General features: G+C 42.5%; 1 protein-coding gene across 1 annotated transcript in view; it reads left to right on the forward strand.

Annotated features, from left to right (window-relative positions):
- Positions 1 to 3,470: 3,470 nt before the first annotated feature.
- pitpnm3 (PITPNM family member 3) overlaps positions 3,471 to 19,431 on the forward strand; it is an 85,614-nt gene continuing 69,653 nt past the window's right edge. Inside the window, exon 1 of the mRNA XM_073488596.1 lies at positions 3,471 to 3,592. Coding sequence (XP_073344697.1) covers positions 3,568 to 3,592 — 25 coding nt within the window. The 5' untranslated portion in view covers positions 3,471 to 3,567. The remainder of the gene's footprint in view (positions 3,593 to 19,431) is intronic.

A 19,431-nucleotide genomic window follows, 5' to 3' on the forward strand; every position in this document is an offset into this window, starting at 1 on the left:
TATCAATATTCATTTGTGTGGACGAGGCTGCCAAATGACACCATGACCAGAGCATCCTGGGACTGTGTGACCTCATGTGTGGCCACAGAGGAAGAGCTGCACTACATCGTGACCACTTAGACTATAAAAACGTGTGCCAGTGAGGAAACCTATGTTGCACCAATTTAGGTCAAGTAGCACAAGTCAAGATTAAAAAAGGAATTAGAAACACATATTAGGTAAAACATCTGTCAGATTAGACCAGATCTCACAGCTGGATTAAAAGGATTTAAAGCTGAGAGAGCATGATTCATATGCTTCAGTTCTCTTCATCCCTGGAAAGTACATAAAGAGAGAAAAAGAAATCAGTCTGACAGATGCTCGAGCAGAGGGCTTCATTTTGATGGGCTTGGTTTTATTTTGCAACACTTCTCGTCAAAGCCCCAAAAGATTTTCTCTCTTCTGTCTGGGTGACTGGCCCCGTGTGACCGAGGTGGCACCTGCTGCTCCGGTGATGGATGGGTGGATGACAGGGGTGGCGGCTGTCACCCCTTCATCCTTAGGCTGCAGTGATTCATTGTCCTGCTGCTCTTCATCCCAACACCTCATCTACTCTGTAACCACATCCTGCATAGGGATAATATACAACACAGGCTGCCTGTGTGACATTACAATGACTTTTATCGACTTTATATGTAATATTATGTTTAATTCATGCAATATGCCTGTGCAGACCTCTAATTCTGCTGTGATTTAATGTTGTATCTCATAAAGATATGCAATAACCAAACCATGTATAAGAGACAACATATTGAGACACTCACAATGACTTTTAACCTGCTTTATTTGTAATATTTTTGTATAATTCTTGTAATATTTGTGTGCAGACTTATGATTCATGTCCTTCTGCTTCTTTTACTATCTCTGCCAAGGACGTTTCGCCTGTGTCCGTTTATCTGTTTGTTTCTCCGTTGGTTTGTCATCAGGATTACAAAAAAACTACTGAACAGATTTCCATAAAAACTTGGATGGAGGATGGGTCTCAGCCCAGAATAGACCCCATTAACTATTGGTGTGGATCTGGAAAAAGGGACAGAGCCAGGAAGTTTTTCTCACTTGCTTTAAAGGGGCACTATGTAGTTTTGGAGAAGAAATTTAAACTCAGACTTTAAATATTGACAATACTAATGAAGTAATAATACAATTCAGAAATATTCACCTTTTCCATACGTGAATAAACAAGCTGTTCTCAGAGGAAAATAAGGTCCCCAGAACACTGTTTGAAGCTAGAAAGGTGGCAGGGTCCGCCACATGTAAACAAAGTAAAACAGTATGAAATTGTGTTGTCCTTTAAGGTCAGTTTGTTTATTCAGTTTATTCAGTCATGAAAATGAAGAGAGTTTGTTTATTTAGTGTGTTAAGGCATAAAAAAAAATCAGTGAATGAAGATCTCTCACTTCTGATTAAAATGTCTTTCCCCTGTAATTACATAGTGCACCTTTAACTTCTCAGGGAATGATTCATGGATCTTGAAAAATCATGCGTATTTAGGTGGCTGGTATCTATGCACCAGTACAATTTGATGGGGATTAAAAAAGGATTAAATCCAGTTCCAGCAGATTTAAATATGTTTTATCTGACATTGGATTAGGCTTGATTGAATTAAAGGGGACTGTTGGGCCTCGGCGGAGGTATGCGCTCTATTGAGTGTCATTCTAGTTTAGATAATGCAATAATCACATCCTTGGAGACAACAGTGAGACTCACACTGACCTACTTTATATTTAATATTCGGTGTTTTCACCCTGCATAAGGAAACATATACAACACAAGCTTCCTTTATGATATTACAATGACTTATCTGCTAAATGTAATATTATACTGAATTCATGCAATATGCATGTGCAGACTAGTTATTTAGATGTGATGTATTGTTCTTCACCCTCATAATAAACTCTTTTATTCAGCCCAGAGATGCGATAACCTTGAGAGACAGCATATTGTGACACTCATGACACTTTATGTTTAGTATTCTGCTCAGTTCTCATAACATTTGTGTTCAGACACGTGATTTATTGTCCTGTTCTTTCTTCTTCATACCTCTTCTCTATATCCTCTTCTATACAGTAGATGTGTAACAACCCCACCCTGCATGAGGAAAATATGCAACATGCTGCTTGTTTGACATTGCGATGACTTTTATCAGTTTTTAATCTACTTTTATGTTTAATTCATGAAATATGCCACTGCAGACCCATAATTCTGCTGAGATTTATCGTCATATCTCATAGTATATTCTTTTATTTAGCCTGATGTGCACTAACCACACCTTGGACAACATATTGTGACCCTTGACACACAAAATAACTTTGACCTACTTGATTTTTTTATGTACTGCGGGGATCAGGACAAGCGCGTCGCTGGTTTCAGACACACCGTTTTTTCATAGTTTGAAGAAAAGGTGTGTTGGACTGAAACGTGCTGTTTCATTGTGAGATAAGTCATGGTTGTTTACAATAATGAAAACATTATTAATTCATCCAATAAGACTCGCGATTCTGATGTGATTCATTGTTCTTCATCGCCATATTCATCATAATAAACTCTTTTATTTAACATAGATGTGTTGCATTAAACATGGGAGACAACATATGCATGTGTGACCCTCAGGCTGACTTTGACCTACTTCATAATGTATGTAAATGTGTGCGCAGACTTATGATTTATGTCCTTCATAGCTCTTCATACAGTCACAACCACACCCTGCACTGGGAGAAAACACAACACGTGCTACATCTGTTTGGTTTAAATGCAATAAAAACGTGTAAATCCTGTGATATTTGTGCACAGACTTGTGATCCTGCAGATAAAGATCCAACAGGAGTCAGATTGGAAAATGGAAAAACTCTGATGAAATGAGTCGTGCCAGTGACGAAACACACCAGCTGCTGAATAAAGCTTCTGAATTCACTTGAGCAGCTGTATTTCTGTCTTCATTTGGCGACACTTCTTCTTCTTCTTCTTCTTCTAATTCTTCTTGAGCATTTATTTTATTTTTTTTATTTGCAAAGTCAGGAGGCGGTGTGAGGGAAGAGGGACGGACGCCCTTCAGCCGCAGCAGCCGCGGACGTGCGCGCACCGCTGGAGGCAGTCGAGCTGCAGACCGGGGCTCGTTTGGAGGAACTCTGGCTGATGTTAGCGGCGGAGAGGAGTGCAGAGGAGACGGGGGAGCTGCTGAGAAAGGCATGACATGTGAGCCAAGTCTGCACAGATACAACAAATACCCAAAGTATGCGTGCGGCAGGGGCGGGTCGATGCTCGGAGGGACTTGACACAGGTGAATGAGCGCCCAGCTGCACGTCCCTCTCTGCTTTTTTTTTAAATTTTATCCTGCTTTCCCTCTCCACGGCTCCTGTCGCTGCTTCACCCTGCGCGGCGTCAAGGTGCAGCGGGGACGGGAGGGAGGAAGAGCCGCTGTTTGATTAACTATCCGACATCATCGTGCGCAGAGGAGGAACAACGCGACGGCTTTTAAGCCGCTGAGTGACCGCAGAGAGAGAGCGAGACGCACACACTGGAGAGGACACTATGTCAAAGGAGAGCAGAGGAAAAGGTAAGGGGGACGCTGCATGCTTGGTCTCGTGCTCACAGGTAGAAAACGTGCGTCTCGTGCTGCTGCTGCTGCTGCTGCTGCCGCTGGATGTTGGCGCGCACAGCTGCACGGATGGATGGAGGCGATCTGGAGGAATGCGTGTCCGACAGCCCCGGTCCGGTCCTCGTATCTGTCTGTCCTGGTGTTGCAACGAAATGTGTGACCCGTGAGATTCAGTGACGCTGCAGGGTCAAATGCAAAAAAACAAAAACAGACTGACTGACCAAATATTGACAGGTGAGCTGTTAGTGACCCACAGACACGCCTGCAGATCAGTGTGTCTACAACTGTGTGGCTGACCCTGTCTGAATATGGGGTGACACTATTTTTAGCAACAGCCATTGAAATTCAGGATGTGACCACAGCAATAAAAAAAAATAAATAAAAAAAAAAACTTTCGCAAAGGAAGTGGGGCTGAGATTCACAGCCAGGTCACACACGACAGAGAAAGCATCAGACCGTAAATCAGAAAATAAACAGGAATGATGAGGAATAACACAAAGGAGTTCAATGCTTTGCTATTAATAGCAGGCTGCCCTTCATGCAGCTCATTTGATTGTGAAATTGGATGTGTGGTATGTGAGAGAGTTTTGACAGGAGAGAATAAACGAGCCGTCTGAAGTCGTGACATTTCTGCAGCATACAAAGGTTGTTTTTTTTGTCACCTGTTTCAAAAGATTCCTCTGCTGCTCACACGTGCCACCTGTTGCATTGTGCTGTTGGTTTTAATGTACCGGTGCTTTCAAGTCGTGCTGTATTTATTGTCTGGATTGTCTGTCTCGGTGCAGCAGCATCGTTTCATCATGTTTTTCAGACTTTGTGTACACGACACATTTCTGTTTTTGGTTTGCCTTGATTTGAAATTTGAAATGTGGGTGACTTTTATTCAGCCGGAGTTCCTGGCTTTATTTCTTATATGCCGTCGTGCATCTGCCCTGCTGAAGAGCCTTTGAGCAAGCCGACTGAAGCCCTTCCAGCTTCAGGCTTTCTGCTCTGCGTGTGGCCTTTGTGCTCTGACCTTTCTCCACGGGGGGCGAGAGCGGAGGGGGAATTTCCCTGCAGGGAATCGATAAAATATCAGATCATTTTGGCTCTCAGTAATGAGTGTCACAACAGAGGGGAGATTTTATTCATTCAGTGAGGTCTGGGTTTGGGTTTGCTGCCTCAGAAGCATCCTCCTTTTACACAAGGGTGCAGTGACATACACAGTGGAAAGTCTCCAGAATTATATGCATAAAATATGTTCCTTTTTTTTTTCAACAAGCTGATTCAAACACAGTGCCAGGCTGAGGTGTGGAGTCGCATTAACCCGTTCAACTCTGGATTTATACGTAAACTCTCCCTTCAGCTCTTTAAATTCAGAAAGAATGAATTTTCTGTATCTGCTACTTCCCACACGTCGGGTAGCTATTGTCTACTGTATCCATGCTGCTTTCAGTGAGTGAGTTATTCAAGACTTTTTAACACAGCACTCTTAAAACCTAGTGCCTAGAGAAACCTAGAGATATTCTGGCTTGCATCATTTTCACATTCTTCCGTGCTACTACACACATATTGAATTTTCTGAAGGGGGTTTCTCATGACTGTGCACAAAAAAATCTGTCTGTCAGGTGCTAGGAAGTACTACTACTAAAATAAAGCGTTGGTTTGGTCTGGAGACCACAAGTTAGTAAATGAAAAGAGTCTGGTAGTGTGGAGTTAGAAAGAAGTGAGTTTACCCAACACATCCTCGTACCTAATCGACTTAACAGGACGATTGCCAGTCCCTCCGGAAAAACATCATACAGTAGATCACCGTTCCCGAAAACAACGCGACTCCTGCAGCGACACACGTACTGGACGTACCTTCATTACGTACGTAGCTGCAGTTAAATGATGCACGTGAAATAATTCACTGCGGTCTCCTGAATGAAAGTCCTGTGCTTGTTTAACCCAACCGTCCACCCCAGCCTACACCTTACGCAGACTTTTTCGCTCTTAATGCTACTCGCTACCTGACTTCCTCCTTTGCTGCCGCAAGAACTGCTACAGCCAGTAGAGGTCGCCGCCTAGCAAGAAACAAAAAAATGTGTCGTTATAAGCTGCTTTCAAAGTCAACGTATATGCTCTTTTTTTCTGACAATAACGGGTCATTGCTGGTGTACTGTTGGGGATCCAGTTGCATTGTGGGTATTGTAGGCTGCAGGCTTTGACATTAAAAAGATATCTCTTGTTTTGTTGCATCGATTTTCGATCTCTTGTTTAACATTGTGAGGCTAACAATGATATAGGAGTGCATTGCTAAATCGATAGACCACTCTTTTAACAATCATTAGCTACGTCACGACAATTTGAGATCGAGTTATGAGGATTTGAACAAAGACCGGCAGCACAGCAGACTCAACATGAGTCACAAACCAATAAAAGGGTTGAGAAACGGTCCTTCTCACAAATACGAAAGGGCCGATCCTGAATATCCTTCTCATTTTGGAACTGAGGTGCAGATATTTTGGGTTGGGTTTATTTGCATGTTGGCTGTGTACTAATTTGTCTAAATATACGTTTTTGTACATATAGACGTTGGCGCAGCCTCTCAGGTCACCATGTGTTTGTTTTACTCGAGAAATCAAGCAGTCCTGTTTTTAGAAGACAATCTCGCAAGACAAATTAGACTCTCTAAATGCGCAGAAAACATTTTTTTCTTTATCTCACCGGCTGCAACTGGATGTCTTCTCCAGTTAATCTTAATTATATTGCACTGAGCCACACCGTAAAATTCACTCACTAATGGAAACAACACTGTGAGGCCTTAAATTATTTCAGCAGAGCTCTATAAAATCATGTTAACCCTGCGATGCTCCAGCAGACCGGTGGCAGATTGATGGCAGCGCGCAGTATGTGTGAGGTTACTGTTGGTACACTCATATCTCAAGCATGCAGTGTGTCATTAAATGTAGCTTGACCTCAGTTCACAGCACAACTTGGGCTGTAGAGCGATTCTCATGGAAGTGTTCTTCAGAGTCCTGCCAATATGGCCAGGACAGACTTTTTAATTTCATGACTTTCACTTATGTCCGCAGATCTTATCTTAGTCATTTTCAATTATAGGAGGGCTGCAGGGGATCCCACACTTCTTAAATCTAATTTCAATTTTCTGTCTTCATTCACTCGAGAGCAAAATCTGCATTATTATCTAGAATAGGCACTGTGTAGTACTGTAAAAAGCACGAGTAATAAAGGCGTGCTGTGTATTTAACAACCAGCGTTTATAGACTGTTTAAGCGTTTACAGTTTGCAGTGTCTTCTTTCAGTCTCTGCAGTAACGTCTGTGGCCCTGTGCCCAGATTCAGCGACTGTCAATTAAAACCGAGGAGACTCCCAGTTTTAATCATTCAAATATTGAAAGATAATTTGAGCAGAGTAATAAGGATTTAGGAATTATGAGGGCTGTGCTGTGTAAAGATTCGCTCCTCAAATTGAAGGAGCTATGACTCATTTAAAAAAACATTAATGGATCTGGTCCACACTGAAATACTGAAGTATTGGATGGATTGCCATGAACGTTTGCACAGACATTGATTGTCCCCGGATGACGAATCCCAATAATGTTTTACGATCCTCTGAATTTTAATTCAGGACCGTCACTCAATGTTTTATTTTATGCGTTGAAATTTCTCAATATTTTCTCAATGGATTGCTCCAAAATCTTGTACAGATATTCATGCCTCCCAGAGGATGAACCCCAAATGACTTTGCTGAGCCTCTGACTTTCCCTTAAGTGCCGTCATGAGGTTTATATTTGCAGTCTTGTGTGAAATTTCTTGACAAATATTGGATGAATTGCCGTGAAATTCCCTACAAAATTCATTGTCCATAGAGGCTCAATCCTGCTGACTTTGGTGACCCCTTTACCTTTTTCTCTGGCGCCACCATCAGGTCAAGATTTTAGCGTAATTTTAATGCCAATCAGCAAATGTTAGAATGCTAACACGCTAAGCTAAGTTGGTGAACATGTTAAAGACTATACTTGTGAAACATCAGCCTGTTAGTACCCCATAAAAAATCTTTAGAAAAATGACACCATGTGATATGTGGCCTGCCACTGGGCTGGATTTCTCCCTCAAAAATGAAGGTCACATTACAGCGTGAAGGAAGCGCTTCTGCCATTGCGTAACCAAAACAGAAGAGGCATTGTTTTCCCCGGGTAACGGTGGAACAACTTGAATAACAGTGGAAACTCTACACTGCACTGAGGAGGCAGAGAAGGTGAACTGTTTAAGCTACCTATTCAAAGCACTGAGATTGGGATTTCATGGTCAAATTGGGATTCTTACAGTTGTTTTTTTGTTTTGGACAGTAACCAGAACGTTAGCGTTAGCCATGTTGCTAATGCTGACAGCGGCGCCACGAGTAATACCACAGGGAAATGCTAGGAGAGGGGAATTTTGAAAAGTTTCCACTTCAAGTTGTGTTCAACGCTATGGAAATACCAGTGAGTAAAGAAGTAGGGCTGAGGTTGGCAACAATACGTGGGTAACTCCGAGGACATTCATATGGGAGACCGGGGTTCATGTGACTCAAACCATGACGTCTTTCTCTTTCCCGCCATTAGGAGGAAACTAAAAAACACGAACAAACCTAATGGTTGAGCTAACGGCCTCACAGAGCTGCTAGCATAGCTGTTGAATCTTGTTGAATAAACAGTCGACGCTGCCAACTGGCTGTCGGCCATTTCACTAAATCTTTCTCATTTAATTGTTCCTTCTGCGGGGAAATACAGATGCTCATTCCTAGCTGCGCTCTGCTTCTCATTCAAACACTTTCACACCTGCGAACATCTCAGACTTTTCATCGGCCACCGAGGAGTTACAGCAGAGGGTGCATCCTTTAACGGGACCCGCGATTTAATCAGCTGCTATGGGAATTCGAAACCGTTCACACTTCAGTTACACACCTGTTTCTGTTTCCTTGTAGCTGCAGTACTTCCACCCCACTGCATTAGCTGCTGCTGGAAGCCAGAGAGGCATTACGCTGCCAAACCTCTTTAAGAACTTTTGCTTTTCTAATCAGCCTCGCTCATCTTCGTCATCCATCCTCCCAGAGTCGAACTGACCCCTGCTGCTCGTCCTCCCTTAGATTCATAGACCGTTCCAGGGCTCTGTGTGAGGTGTAGCACCGTTTTGCATTTTGCATTCCTCATATTAGATGAAATTGGATGCGACTGAAGGTGTTTTTTTTTATTTTTATGTGCTGTCCAAATAAAATAAATGGGAAGCCTACCTGCTGTTTCGCTGAGATTCAGCGTCGAGCTAAAAATAGCTATGGCCGAAGGATGCTGATGAACAGTCTCCCCCTCCTCTCTCTGCTTCCTTCTCTCTCTCTCTGAACAGGTGAATAAAGTGAGAACCATTTGCCAGTGTTTGATGCTGTCAGTGATTCCCCCAAAACCCAGGTCCTATCACTCAGTTTATGACACGATAAACACTTTACACTGCAACAGCATTGCTTTGTGTGGCGTCGTCGTGCTGGCAAATGGTCCCCAGACAGCCTGCTCGACAAGCAGCACCACAATGTTCTCTGAATGCTACAGAGGCGTGTGCTAATGCATTCAGCCCGTGACCTCTGCTATTTATTTGATCATACAAAACAGTGTTAATTTAAATTTAATAGCTGTTTGTCATGGGGAAGCACACCGGGCTTGTGTCGGGGAGCAGCTACTCACAATGCGCACAGCAGCTGGCCCGCTGCTGTTTGAGGCTCACCTGGAGCCGGAGCACCAGCCGACTTGTTGTTTGTCACGGCCAAGTGTCTTGACGTCACACTGATTTTCTGAATGCAGAGTGGAAGGCAGAAACAGTGTTTTTCTTTTTCGCCTCGCCTTTTCAGATTTCTGGCTATGAAGAAGCTCTTGGGCTCTTGAGAAAGGCACAATTACTCAGCTCTCCAATACTCGCCTCTTAATAAACACATTTAGTTTAAAATCCTGTGCGAAGTGCAGGCTGGTTCATACCATTTTTTCTGTTTTTGCTGATATATTGGAAGCACCTGTCAAAGAGCATCCAGCTGAATTGTCAATCACTCAGTCAGCTTGTCAACGGGCTTTTTAAGAACTGTCCATAGTAAAGCTGAAACGATTAGTCAATTGACTGAAGTCAGTCAACAGAAAATAAGCAGGGATTTTGATGATCAATTGAAAACATTTGCCTTTTTTCTTTGACTTATACGATAGTGAAAGTAATATTTTTAAAGTCTGGGCAGTGTGTCCGACAACACATGCCGATTCAATGGTCAGCCCCTCATCAAGCTCTGCTGAAGCCTGATAACGACCCATTCATTTGAATCAGGTGTGTTGTGGCAGGGAAACATCTCAAACATGCAGGAAAGGGGGGCCTGAGGACCAGGTTGGAAAAACACTGGGTGGAAGATGTGATGGGAATTTTCTGGTACTTTCAAGTATTTTACAGGCTAATCAAAAAGTAATTGCCTGATTAATCTAAAATGAAAACAACTATTAGCTGGCTTACCCTTAAGCCCTATTCGGACGGTACTAGATGTCCCCAGTATTACCCAGGGACCTCTGGTAATTTGTAATAATTGCAGGGGACGTCTGTGATCTTAATCCCGTGTGAATCTGCCTTGTCTGTGATTTCTAAAGTAAAAATTCCACTTTTATTACCTAGCATATTTGCCAAACACAGAGGTCATGTGATGATAGTGTACAGTACAGTGCCGATTGACTTGTTGGTGAAGTAAGAAATTTGATTGCGTGCTCTTAATAGGTTGAACAGCATTCAGCAGCTGTGCTGTGGGGTCGATTATATTGACAGTTAAAGGCAACAAAAGGCTGTCGTAATCAAGTACAGCCACAAAGCATTTGTCACTTGATCTAAATGAGCTGCAAATGTGTGTTTATGCTGGTAACACTTGTAGAAAGACGGTAAATCAACTCTGAACTATACTGATAATGTGGCTGCTGAACAGCAGACGCCTCGCCTTCTGAAACTTGTTGTTACATGGAGCCTTTACATCATATCCAGGAGATTCTGAGTAAAATATGGACTTATCCTGTGCGAGAGCGCCACACGAAAACACAGCCGTGAGGTGGTCATCTCTAAATCCCATCAGGTCCCCTGGTGACACTAGTCCGGTGCGACTAGGGCTTAGTTTATCTTATCCAGGGCTCCATGCAGTAAGACTGCTTTTGAGGTTAAAGATTGTTCTACGACAAGCAAATTTACAAAAGTTTAGGCTACAAAGGTTTTGATTCATTGTAATGGTTTTATGGTTAACTCTCGACACTCTCGTTGGATCGTTTTCAGCCCAGAAAGCATCAGTTTTCAGTTAAAGAGCTCTGATAAACCCACTGTGCACCACCCACCTAACACCAAAAACTAGCATCTTAGTGGTGAACATAGGGGAGTATTTAGCGGCCAAAAAGCTAGATATTTTGGTGGACAGACATATGGCTCCAAATGTTGTGCTGTGTCTTCTGGATCTTTCACCTAACGCAGATTTAAAGACAACCTGAGATGACGTTTATGTTTTTCTCAGGCAGCCATTGATTTCCATCCATATTAAACTGCTCTATAAATCAAATGTGAAACCTGTTGAACATACTGTAGATAATCTAGATTAGCTTTCAAGCTAACTTGTTTCCTTCTGAATGTCATAATCTCGAATTTGAATCATGTAAGAAAACTGTATTGAGGACGCAGGTACAGCCGATATATACGGTTTATGATCTCCTCACTTGGAAGCTGTAATTAACTGAATGCCTCCTCACTCAGTACATATCCAAATTAAACTCATGAGAGCGTGGACTTTATAATGAACCGCCTTCACATGCAGTCATCCTCAGACTGGACATGCAGTCCTATACGTGCTCACTGTTGCGTGGACGGAAGGGGAGAGTGTGCAGGATTAGTAATGATGATTATCACCTAGTTGCAGCGTAGCAGTCCATTAGCGGTCGATGCTGCCGCTGATCTGCATAGCTGCAGTGCAGATAAATAGCATCCAGGATGATGTCTGGACGCTGAATCTGTGACTGATTCAACATTTCTGACATCAATCCCCTCTACGTCTCTCGCTGGCTGCAGAGATTGATTTTAACTGTGTGCTGAAATGAGGTATAATTAAATTAGAGAACAGGCTATTAATAGCCATTTCCAGCTCACAGAGGACCAGACAGACTTTATTGTTTACTTTTTGTGCACTGTAGGATGTTCACTGTGGCATAAACCGACGCAGCAGACGCAGATTTAAAATGTGTGTGTGGATTTGTGTGCAGTACCTCCTCAGGTCCACGTGGTTTCCATCTTTACTGGGGCATGCTGGATATTAAAATGAGGGCACAGGCACTTCTCATTTCCTCCCATTACTCCATCCACAGAAGGAAAACATTATTGGATTTCCTCTTGACATGGTAGATATGACATTCTGATGTTGTGACTTGTCCAATATTCACTCAGAAGAGGTTTGCATCATCACACAGCCCTCCCGCCCATCCTCTCCGCGTGACGTCAGCCGTCGCCATGACCTGGTTGCTCTTTCGGGTGACGCTAGTTGCTTCGAGTTCCTCGTATATTAAATGCTGCTAATTACAAAATGAGGAAATGGCACTGGCGTAGCTTACTGACCATCTGGGTTGGAGAGGAGTCAGGGCATTGAGAATTACAGCTCTGGCAAGAAGAAATTCTTTTAGGATGGAGGGAGTCCTCCTATGGGGCCGTCCTCAACGCTGAGGGCTCGATCATTATTCTTAAAACCGAGAGCACTTCATGAGTAACTTGCTGATTTTCTGGCTGTGTCTCTGTGTCCAGAAATGAATCTGTGGGTCTAGAAATAGGCTGTTTTTACAACTAACCCATTGCTCTTTGTTCTGGTGCTTTGACTGTTTGGTTTGGTTAGTCTGTTGAGGACCCCAGATAAAAGAGACAACAACTCTGTTGATAAGACTCAATCTACGGTAACAACAAAAAGCACAACTCTCAGTTTCAAGTGATTATACATCAATGAAAACATCATGAATATATATACAAACCATTTCTGCCAGTAGATCCCATCGTTCACACTGGACCTTTAAACATCCTCTGAACAGACAAAAATGAAAAACATCAGCTCTGTGTGGAGTGATCGGGAGCCTTCAGATGTCTCGAGATGTGCTATTTATTCGTTGGGCTGATGCATTAAATAAAAACCAACCAGTCCCTTTTAAGTAACACTGGTGTGCCTCAGTAAATATTTTAGGCGGTTGTACTTGACTCCAGAGGGTTTATAATCCATTTTGTGTCAGGAATTACCACACTTATCACTCTGTTTACTCCACTTTTGAGACGCAAGTACAGTTTTTAAAGGAAATGCTCATATCGTCTGAGATTGGTGGAAATGGTGCCCTTCTTTGAAAGCCACCTGCAAGATGAATTCAACTGCAATTACTGTAAATGCAGCTGCATGATGATCAGACCCATCTTAAGAGACCCAGAACCAGATTAAATACTCTTAAACCTTTGAACTGTGTGATTGATATGCATAATATGTACTCAGAGCCCACTGGGGCCCGAGGTGTTAGAGCTCGATTTCTGAAAAATCATCGTCCTTTAAATAACCTCTTCCAACACACACACCGAACAGGCTTTTAATACTTTATCTTGTTTTTACCTGCATTTTTGTTCATGTTCATCATTGATTTTACTTTGAATATAACCTTAACATTCATCATCTTAGCGAATACTTGAGGTAAACTCGAGGTTGAGGCACCTTTTCAGCTCATTGTCCAGACAGCTGGAGGCAGCTGAGCAGTCCAGAGTTAGATGTTATCTGCTTAGTATGATTTTGGCAGAGTAGTTGAGGCGTATATGTGTAATAGGGAAGACGGAAAGATGAATGAGTTCAGTTATGACCCTTTCAGGAGCTGCACTTGAGCTATTTCTTACTTCTCAGTTACCATCCTGAGTCTGCTTCAACGGAGAGAACTACACGTTTATATTACAGCCCTACAGGTTAACGTGCCTGTATTGAATTTTACCTAAATCTTAGTGAATCGATGGAAAATAAAGTATAGATTAATAAATTATAGGGTTTGTAGACGGAGAGCTTTTCTCCCACTGTGAATATCACATCACATATGAGTCATGCAGGATGAAAGATGTTCTTTGCTCACTTATTATACTGTTAAGATTCACTTAGAGAAAAGAAAACTTGATTTTGCTTTCTGAGCCATAAATACAGACGAAGCAAATCTGCGGCAAATCATCACCACAGGCGCTGCTTGGTATTTATGTGATTTCTTACCCCTTCTCCGTAGTGATCTTGTTGGAAAACGTCAAATACAGGAATCCCGTTTTTACTTGAGTCACCTCCACCCAAGAAAATGAAGAATATAGCAGAATACTGTCTAAATATTTTTCTACAATAGCAGCGTGTGCTTCTCCCCTCTGATGTTGTTTGACACAACTAAACCAAAGCATCTTCAATTCATTCACACTGCCGGATAAAAACCCCTGAAGCTAAACCAGGTGGCCTCTGCTGTCAGAGAGTCAATTGTTAGGTGAAAGATGCAGCCCACTAGGTTTTTCTTTTGCAACAAGCTTAGGTGATTCTCTGCTGGTGAAGTCAATTTCTTTCTTTGTAAGCTGCTTAGAGCGTAATACTAGACCACGGAGGGAAGTTTGCTTAACTCAGTACGGCACAAGTCCTTTCGGCTGTTTCTTTGGCTCAGTAGGTAAAAGCATTTTTTGGTGATTAAAATCCACCAAACAAGTTCTCTTGCCTTGAGGAAGATTTTGATTGTCTTCATGTCAGTGTCTTTAGTTTAACAGTTTCACTATTGAAATATAAAAACTGTCATTAAATTGATATTTTTGTCCACGTCGACATACACCTCTGTAATGTACGTGTCCACAGGGGCGTCATTTGATGTGAGGGCAACACTTCTCAAATTTCCCCAAATCTCTGATGGCCACTAGCTGCACCCGACTGGACGATGGCACCCGTGGGCTGCGTGCTTTGGGTTTTTGTTTTGAAACCCTCTCTTTTACTACACAAATAGCTCACTTAAGTGTGTTTCTGAAGACATTTTTGACAAGAAGTTGGCCATGCAGTTGCAGAATCTGTCTTCAGTGTGACTTGACTATTTAGTATTTTGTTGTTTTCCAGGAGGCAGAATTCAACTTCACACAAATCAGAAGCAGGCGCGGCGACCCCCCGTCTCACCGAACGCTCCTGTCTGCTGCCAGAATGCATTGCACAGCTTCCTGACAATGAATGGGACGTGTGGAAATGATCGATCCCGTGGACACGTACCATCAATCACTCGTCCTGTTTTCTCATTTGAAACACAAAAAGGGAGAAATGTACATTTTAGTTTTGCATTGCATAAAGCTGTAGCGTCATTGTTTTATCATAGGCTAGATAGCTGCTCAGCTGTGGCTCACTCAACACTTAATGTGAACTCGGTCCAGACAGATGCTGATGTGTACTTCAGTTATACTGCTAATAACGCTCTGTCGGCCCATTAAAAGGAAAGTTACAGGTTTGCCGCAAGTTTGTTTACTCAGTCTCTCGTTCATTATGGTGCAATAACTCTGGCAGCCTGTCAGCTGATGTCGGGCAAACACAGACACGTCTCTCAGCCGGCTGAGAGGAATATGAGCATTTCTGGCATTTGATTTGCTTTCTTTAAAATTAAAAACCTAGCAGCGATACCTATAAAACACACATTGACTGTAAAAAGGGATGATTAAATGTGATTTCAATTGTCCTTCAACACTTGTATTTCTTGGTTACAGCTGCAGTAGTTTACTTGGAAAAAAACACAACTGTACTAATTAAGCCTTCCTAACAGCGAAGGTAAATTCTTACAATCCTTATTACATTCCTTATAACTCAGCACTAACTCTAAATACATAAGAAGACGCTGCAGTTTAACAAGTAGTCTGCCTACTGTTTGAAGGTGTTTAACGTTAGCCCCGGTGACTCACAGCAGGGTTTCCTACCCTCTTGTGCCGTCACGTCCCGGAGCCGTGTGTTAACTGAATGCAGACAGAGCAAACTGAACCCTCTGTCAAACCCCTGGTAACACAGTGAACATGAACATTGGAGTCGTGTGTCTGATAACTTTACTTTCAACTCCTGAGGGAAATAGCTGTCTCTTTAGCTATATTAATGCTCAACTATGTTTACCAGCTAGTTGCTAACTGTCTGCTGTCAGGTGCTGAGCAGGGAGTGTACAGTGGATTTATTAGTTTTTTGAGAACAGCTGGAGAATATTGATCCGAGTGGCTTTAAAAAGCAAAGACAGACCTATATTATATAGCCAAAAAAAAAGCTCTTTGCCTGAAATACACCTATTACAGAATGGCATTTTCAGGTCTATGTCCACAGAAATCTCATAAGACTGAGCCATCCATGTCCCACTCTTACAAGGAAAGTCATACAGTCAACATTTGACCCACGGGTGCCCGGTGACAAATTAAAATCTCAGCATTACCTCGACACACGTGTAGCAGCTGCAGCCGTGTGTGTGCAGTAAAGATGGAGATTCATACCTGTATGCAGGTGACAGATAGGGGGTATAACCCGCAATTGCAATGGTGCAGCTCCAGTAATCAATGCTGTCAGCAACTATTTCAACCAGCTGCTGACTTCTGTGTCACCTCTGCTGGAAGAGGATAATGGAAAGAAAGAGATGAAAGAAAGATGAGATGAATCACAAGCAGCCTTGTGTTGTCTTGCTCTGAAGTAAAGCTTTTAGATACCTACACACAGATTGTCTTTGAACAGAGCCCAGTGAAGTGCCAGGCTTCTCCCCGCCTCTGCCTTTCTCAATGCCAGTTTCCATAAGTTGCACATTCGGCTTCAAAGCCAAGATGTTTTGGCTTCATATACTTTACTTTCGCAGACAAAAGCAATTTGATCAGAGGTTTTGATGTTTAAGGTTGTTTGAATATTGTAAAACAGAATTTCAGCATATCTAATTAGTGACTGCAACATAAAAACACCTCATTTATAAAGTGCCGATTGACCACACAGCTAATCCTTTAAACAATTAGACAAGAATTTGCTAGCTGTAAAACAAACACCAAGCAGCGGAGCTGATAGCAGAGTGTGAGCTGTAGTTTCTCCGGTAAACACACCGACCTCTTCAGCTGTTGCAGCTGCAGTGTCTCTGGACTAGTTAGACAGAGCAGCAGGAGGCGGTCAAGGAGGCCAAATAGGTTGTTGTGTTTACCGGGGAAACTACATCTTATAAACCGCCATGTCACAGCCACACTATGAGTTAACAGTCCGGGTCAAGCCCAGAGAATGCAACCAACGAAGGCAACCAGTCAGTCATCAAAGAAAATCAGTGGGATCCATAACAATGGGTCATGGTGAGCATGCTAGCGTGCTGGTGTTAGCCTTTAGCTTAAAGCGCCTTTGTGCGTCACAGACCTGCGTTAACATACACAAACTGTTTTCTGTCTATTTTAATTACTTGTTGACGCTGTGTAATTTCTTGCAGTTAATTTTAAAACAAACACTTTCTTCCTCTGGTTTAGCCATTCACACAGAGCTTTCATTTTAATTATTAAACACCATGCGTTGCTAAATCAGTCACACCTAATATGCTTGGGACTACAATCCAATTACACCAATACAGATTTCCAGTACACGCTTAAGTGAATAAGCCTCAGTCGACAAAAAGAGTGAGATACAGTTTATACATGAAGGAGAAGTCTCCTCCCTGTAGTCCTCAACAGCTTAAATCAACATGCCGATCGCAGTGACTTTCTAATAGATGAGAAAAGGAGGAACATCCTCTCACCATAATCAAAAAGTTACTATTCCCTGTTACTGGCTTCCAGGTACATGCAGGATGATCTGCTCGGATCTGCACTCCTGCTGGTTGTGTTATCATAATCTGTAGTTCTTTGAAGCATTGACTCAGTATCCGTGGGTATATAGTGTACAGTAATGCCCTGCGGGAAGCAACAGCAGTCTTTTCCATTACCCGGTGGGGAAGGCATCGCTTGGTGATAGGCACTCCGGTGTGAAGCTCCAGCCACACGAGCAATTGCTTAGATATCCTAAACCTTATAAGAGATACAAAATGCATGTACAACTCCGGGAGTGACGTGAGTCCCCTGCGAGCAGAATATATGCGGGTATCTGTGCCTGAGCAGTGGACGCACTGAATAAAACTCACTTGAAGGGCCTCAAAAGGTGACCGACAGTGGATCCAGTGCTCTAAACACATTAAAGCCCTTGATGGAGAGAGCTGTCTGGCACATGTTTAGGCCGGCAGCTGGCTTGAGATGCCTGCATCAGGAGTGATTTTATATTTCAGAGTAGTTTCTTTACTTCTGTTCGTTCTGTGTGGACCATCAGGTCCTCTTTCCACTCGGCTTGTTTGCTGTCAGAACTGTTGCACACAGCAACGCCTCTACGCATCCTTATGCCTCCTCAAAATGGCTCTCTCAAATCCTCTGACAAATAGAAAGCCCACAAGAGAGTGACGGGTCAGGTGATGTAAGATGCTTAACAACTGGCAGAAATGTCACATAGGCAGTGTTGCCAACTGTTTTTCAATGAAAGTAAGTCAGCACCAGCTCCAAAAGTAGCTAATAATCGGCAGATGACATCATACGCTCATTTACGTATAGCTTAGTGGTTCTGTTGGTTGCAGTGATTATTTTTCCAAATTATCACAGACTCACTACAGGGAAATTTTAAATTTGAAGTTGAAAAATCTACAAAGGGAGGGAGAAGAGCAAGCAAACCATTGAAATACTTGCAAGATCAAAGAAAGCATTTACATATTTCGAAGCTGTAAAACACCCTTATTCAGAGAGAACGAGCGATAGAGAAGCTCTAACAAACTATTAACATATTACAAGCTCCATTACAGAGAAAGTTACAAAGTGAGAGGGTGATAGGCCCTACCAGACCTAACTGCTGAGATGGAGAGATTTCACTGCTGAGGATCCGTGGACTGCCCCCTCTCTGCTTACTCTGAAGCATTGGAATGAATTACAGGATGCGTTTGAATATATTTTTCAGCCTTTCCCTGATGGTCAGAATAAGTCACGAAAGCTTTTTAGAAATAAAGGTGCCAAGAGGGCCAAAGTCATCAGGTGGAGCTGGTGGTACACGTACCACAGTTATTTTGTGGCGTTTCAGGTAATTTTTCCACTCATGACACATATTTCCCTGCTGTGTAAGAGCCAGTCCTGGATGCTATGTCTCTAGTTAGCATGGTTGATCTTCAGGATATGGGGAAGTTTGAACACCTGCAACCACAGCCAAACTTGTTCCCCGAGTTGGGCCAGTTCATTGTCATCCTAAAACTATTTTCTCATGCACCATAAAGTGAAACGTGCTGATTGAAAATGTCTTGTTTGTAAGCCAAGCAGCCAAACAGGGTTTGAACGACGTAAGTCTTACATTACTCGTTACCATTTTAGGACTAATTAGCGCTAAAGTGCAATATAAGAACAATGTTGTTTCTTTATTTCCTTTCCTTATATGTGGACCATCAGCTGGATACTGACTTTTTGCAGCAAAGCAGAATAATGTGCAGTTCTTATGATTTACGTACGTTCTGGTCAAGAGTTTGCTGAGAATTTCAGATGTTTTTATTCCTCCTGTTTTCATTTTGTTTAAGTAGGGGGAGACATGTATTCATTTCCATACAGAGAAGTAGTGCATTCCTGAAAATAGTCATCATCTGAATGGTTTGCAGTAATTGCTGTTTTCTGTGGGAGCAGAAAATTGCATAATTTGGCCAGATTGTATGTTGAGCTCCCCCACTGGCAGTTTTAAACGACACAGATTATTAG

This window comes from Pagrus major, chromosome 2, assembly GCF_040436345.1.
Source record: "Pagrus major chromosome 2, Pma_NU_1.0".
NCBI lineage: Eukaryota > Metazoa > Chordata > Actinopteri > Spariformes > Sparidae > Pagrus > Pagrus major.